We start from the raw sequence: 6,000 nt of genomic DNA on the forward strand, positions 1-6,000 counted from the left end.
TAAAGATGCATTAACATTGAAATGTAATATTATAGCCAGGGTGTTGTGTAACTGATATACATGTCCTAAAGATGCATTAACATTGAAATGTAATATTATAGCCAGGGTGTTGTGTATTTGGTATACATGTCCTAAAGATGCATTAACATTGAAATGTAATATTATAGCCAGGGTGTTGTGTAACTGATATACATGTCCTAAAGATGCATTAACATTGAAATGTAATATTATAGCCAGGGTGTTGTGTAACTGATATACATGTCCTAAAGATGCATTAACATTGAAATGTAATATTATAGCCAGGGTGTTGTGTAACTGATATACATGTCCTAAAGATGCATTAACATTGAAATGTAATATTATAGCCAGGGTGTTGTGTAACTGATATACATGTCCTAAAGATGCATTAACATTGAAATGTAATATTATAGCCAGGGTGTTGTGTAACTGATATACATGTCCTAAAGATGCATTAACATTGAAATGTAATATTATAGCCAGGGTGTTGTGTATTTGGTATACATGTCCTAAAGATGCATTAACATTGAAATGTAATATTATAGCCAGGGTGTTGTGTAACTGATATACATGTCCTAAAGATGCATTAACATTGAAATGTAATATTATAGCCAGGGTGTTGTGTAACTGATATACATGTCCTAAAGATGCATTAACATTGAAATGTAATATTATAGTCAGGGTGTTGTGTAACTGATATACATGTCCTAAAGATGCATTAACATTGAAATGTAATATTATAGCCAGGGTGTTGTGTAACTGATATACATGTCCTAAAGATGCATTAACATTGAAATGTAATATTATAGCCAGGGTGTTGTGTAACTGATATACATGTCCTAAAGATGCATTAACATTGAAATGTAATATTATAGCCAGGGTGTTGTGTATTTGGTATACATGTCCTAAAGATGCATTAACATTGAAATGTAATATTATAGCCAGGGTGTTGTGTAACTGATATACATGTCCTAAAGATGCATTAACATTGAAATGTAATATTATAGCCAGGGTGTTGTGTAACTGATATACATGTCCTAAAGATGCATTAACATTGAAATGTAATATTATAGCCAGGGTGTTGTGTAACTGATATACATGTCCTAAAGATGCATTAACATTGAAATGTAATATTATAGTCAGGGTGTTGTGTAACTGATATACATGTCCTAAAGATGCATTAACATTGAAATGTAATATTATAGTCAGGGTGTTGTGTAACTGATATACATGTCCTAAAGATGCATTAACATTGAAATGTAATATTATAGCCAGGGTGTTGTGTAACTGATATACATGTCCTAAAGATGCATTAACATTGAAATGTAATATTATAGCCAGGGTGTTGTGTATTTGGTATACATGTCCTAAAGATGCATTAACATTGAAATGTAATATTATAGCCAGGGTGTTGTGTAACTGATATACATGTCCTAAAGATGCATTAACATTGAAATGTAATATTATAGCCAGGGTGTTGTGTAACTGATATACATGTCCTAAAGATGCATTAACATTGAAATGTAATATTATAGTCAGGGTGTTGTGTAACTGATATACATGTCCTAAAGATGCATTAACATTGAAATGTAATATTATAGTCAGGGTGTTGTGTAACTGATATACATGTCCTAAAGATGCATTAACATTGAAATGTAATATTATAGCCAGGGTGTTGTGTAACTGATATACATGTCCTAAAGATGCATTAACATTGAAATGTAATATTATAGCCAGGGTGTTGTGTATTTGGTATACATGTCCTAAAGATGCATTAACATTGAAATGTAATATTATAGCCAGGGTGTTGTGTAACTGATATACATGTCCTAAAGATGCATTAACATTGAAATGTAATATTATAGCCAGGGTGTTGTGTAACTGATATACATGTCCTAAAGATGCATTAACATTGAAATGTAATATTATAGTCAGGGTGTTGTGTAACTGATATACATGTCCTAAAGATGCATTAACATTGAAATGTAATATTATAGCCAGGGTGTTGTGTAACTGATATACATGTCCTAAAGATGCATTAACATTGAAATGTAATATTATAGCCAGGGTGTTGTGTATTTGGTATACATGTCCTAAAGATGCATTAACATTGAAATGTAATATTATAGCCAGGGTGTTGTGTAACTGATATACATGTCCTAAAGATGCATTAAAATACTCTTACCACTCATAAGATTAGAGAAGGGTACACGATTTAATTACAGGCAATTAGGATACATTGATACAAATGCATATCATGACTTAGGAATGTAGTCTAAATAATGCTGTCCACATTAACTTACTGGTCCTTAAATTTAATGGCTTTTTCTTTCCAGGTTTCAATGATGTCAGCTGTCATGGTACCATCATGTTTCAGGGCCTCCATAAGTTCAGCATCACCTTTATATATCACAAAGCAGAAATAAGTGATACATTTTCATATATGTAAGAAATGCAAGAATTGTTAGGCAATTAGGTAAAAATGACAGTAGATATGAACTGTGTTGTGTGAGAGGGTATACTCTCATTCCAATATACATGTGATGCATGTAAAGCAAAAATAATAGTTAGATATCACAATTACTTGTGATCAGGTATTCAAGATTCACAGTCAAGAAATCCACAAGGGGACAAAGTTTATTTTAGGACTATTAAGACGTGACTTATAATCATTTTTTTACAAATTTCCAAGGAAATGACTTACATTGTTTTAATTGGCCCTATTTTAGAACAAACTTGTATGCAAAATATTACAGGAAAAAACTGAGCTATCTTTGTTACACTCAATTGTGACTATACTCCAGAAAGTATGACTTCAGTATCGAAATGTTGTCTTGGAAACCAATAAACAAATGTTGAGTGGAAAGCAGAATAATACTGTTATACAAAGGTTTAATAACCACAGTGAAAATCCCCTGCAATAAGATGACACAAAAAAAAATTTGTTTCTGATTTTTTTTATATCAATGTTGACTCTGCAATGATTTCTGATATAGTGCTAAGTAAAAACAAGATCAGGAAATTATTGTGAATACACTTAGCTCATATAAATGCATCTCAATGACAAGATCAGGAAAGTCATGTGACTTAGCCCATATGTATGCCTCTCAATGACAAGATCAGGAAAGTCATGTGAATACACGTAGACCATATGTATGCATTGCAATGACAAGATCAGGAAAGTTATGTGACTTAGCCCATATGTATGCCTCTCAATGACAAGATCAGGAAAGTCATGTGAATACACATAGACCATAAAAATACATCTCAATGACAAGATCAAGAAAGTCATGTGACTTAGCCCATATGTATGCCTCTCAATGACAAGATCAGGAAAGTCATGTGACTAAGCCCATGTGAATGCATCCAAATAATGAGATCAGGAAAGTCATGTGACTTAGCCCATATTTATGCATCCCAATGACAAGATCAGGAAAGTCATGAGAATACACTTTATAGTCTGTTCGTTTATGCATTTCAATGACAAGAGCAGGAAAGTCATGTGAATACATGTAGACCATAAAAATACATCTCAATGACAAGATCAGGAAAGTCATGTGACTTAGCTCATATGTATGCATTACTGAGTCTTAATGACTGCAGAGTTTCTTGTGGTCAAGCATTGCCTACTCTTGAACCTAATATTTTGGAGGGGTATTCCTCCTTCCATATGATAAACTGGGTGGAATTTTCTGAATAAAGGAGAGGCTTGACAATGAAATAAATGTGGAATTTGCAAAAATCATGCATGAATTTTGTGCATTTATTTGCAAGGTTTCTGATCAGAAGTCAGAGTAAATCCTGTAACCGCAAATCAAAGGACAGACCCTGTTTAGTATTCACAGAATAAATTTGCTGGTCTAGAAACTATAATCCTTGGTAATAATAAATTCCTTTTGGGGGAACAAATGTATGATATGAATATAATAATCCATCCTCAGTGGTGGATAGAGAAATCCACCTTGTGGATCAGAATTTGTGGGAAGGAACTAGGCAGACCCTCATTCCTGCCAAAAATGTCTGACCAGCTGATGGGATTTACCTGTCTCACACCAGCGCATATGAGAAATTATTAATCCTTCTCTAGCCCAGAAAGCTATGTGACTACTTTTTGAGACTAAGTCTGGTCCTGTAAAGAATGCATACCAAGGTGTACATCTTAGATACAGTACTGTCATGATATAATGTTTCACACATCAGGGTCCATGCTTTTCATTCTTCTTATCATTCCAAGTCTACATTAGGAATGACAGTAGATCTAGGCCTATGCTCTATGCATTTGAGTGCTACAATGAAGATAATAGATAACACTCAAAACACAGATCTCCCTGGTCACTGTTATTTGATGATATTAGAACTTATTAGGCTTACTGCATGCAAATTTGCTGGAAACCAGTCAAAGTTTACTGAACAATAAACAATCTAATTCAAATCAACTGACCTCTTCCAATATATATTTGAACATTTTGGCAATATTCATTTCTCTGGACTTTTTTATAAATCAAAAAATCAGAATAGAAAATTATAACCTCTCCTCCAATATTAGTTAAAAGACAATGTGAATGAAGACAAGAAGACATACAGTCTTTCCTTGCAAATTCTTGATCCTCTTGAATCTTCAGCAGAGCATCAATCCTTTCTCGATCTTTTAGGTGTGAGGCCAGACTCCTGCAATATGACCTGTAATGGTAATAAATGCAATACATACACATGTACATCCATAGATATTATCAGTGCATTAATTTCATATAATAGCTGTATCACATTGAGATGACATCATCAAGGTATGAACATGTCAGAATGGACTGAATTTTATCTGGATCCAAACACTGTCCATGAGAAGTGAGTACTTGATCTAGGTCCGAACATTGTCAATGAGATGGGACAGATTGACCTGAGTTCAAACATTGTCAATGAGATGTGACAGAGCTTGATCTGGTCAAAAAATTGTCAATGAGATGTGACAGAGCTTGATTTGGATCCAAAAACTATCCATAAGTGAGAGCTTGATCTAGGTCCAAACATTGTCAATGAGATGTGACAGATTGACCTGGGTCCAAATATTGTCAGTGAGATGGGACAGCTTGATCTGGATCTAAATATTGTCAATGAGATGGGACAGCTTGACCTGGGTCTAAATATTGTCAATGAGATGGGACAGCTTGACCTGGTTCCAAATATTGTCAATGAGATGGGACAGCTTGACCTTGGTCCAAATATTGTCAATGAGATAGGACAGTTTGACCTGGGTCCAAATATTGTCAATGAGATGGGACAGGTTGAACTGGGTCTAAATATTGTCAATGAAATGTGACAGAAATACATATCAGGACAACATATAATGTTTTGACATAAACACCATAAAATGATAAACTAAGATTGAGAGGAATAAAAGTATTGTCTTTTCAAAATTTCTTTGGCATATTTTATTTGCAAAGGAAGTATGCCCCCACTACATGTAGACCAGAATGTCCAAGTCCAAACTGTAAAAAAAATATAAATCCCTCTTAGTGACAGATGCACTGCTGTCTGACAGGAATTTAATTTAAGAGTTATTGTTTTCTTTAACTGCTGAGTACTGAAACAATTTCTGATATTCTTGATTTTCAAATTAGCCACTGTGGCAGCCATAACTGGATGAAAGATCAGCATCATTTTCACTTTGGATAAGACACCATTACAAAACACTTGGTAAATTCCCCATGTTGAAATGACCATCTAATCAGGAGAAATAGTGACAAGATTTCTATATGCTCATTATGGCAGCCATATTTGAGGTCATATTGGCACCATTTTCATTCAGGACCAGCTAGATATAAAGTTTAATCTGGTGACAACCTGATGTCGATATGACCTTCCATTTAGAAGAAGTAGCAATAAAAGATTTTCAAGACAGCTGCAATAGTAATTAATTGCTGCCACACTGAATGTCAGATCGGTACCATTTTTATTTATTTGCAACTAGACATGATAATAAGTCAC

The 6,000-nt window shown here is 34.0% G+C and overlaps 1 protein-coding gene across 1 annotated transcript in view; it reads right to left on the bottom strand.

Annotated features, from left to right (window-relative positions):
- The window catches only part of LOC149787930 (voltage-dependent calcium channel subunit alpha-2/delta-3-like), a 79,674-nt gene extending 74,748 nt beyond the window's left edge, over positions 1-4,926 (bottom strand). The window contains exons 1-3 of the mRNA XM_089973497.1: positions 4,913-4,926; positions 4,601-4,698; positions 2,322-2,418 (exon numbers count right to left, since the gene is read on the bottom strand). Coding sequence (XP_089829623.1) covers positions 2,322-2,418; positions 4,601-4,698; positions 4,913-4,926 — 209 coding nt within the window. The remainder of the gene's footprint in view (positions 1-2,321; positions 2,419-4,600; positions 4,699-4,912) is intronic.
- Positions 4,927-6,000: the final 1,074 nt, after the last annotated feature.

The sequence above is a fragment of the Sinohyriopsis cumingii genome, chromosome 11, assembly GCF_028554795.1.
Source record: "Sinohyriopsis cumingii isolate HCF-2022 chromosome 11, ASM2855479v2, whole genome shotgun sequence".
Lineage (NCBI taxonomy): Eukaryota > Metazoa > Mollusca > Bivalvia > Unionida > Unionidae > Sinohyriopsis > Sinohyriopsis cumingii.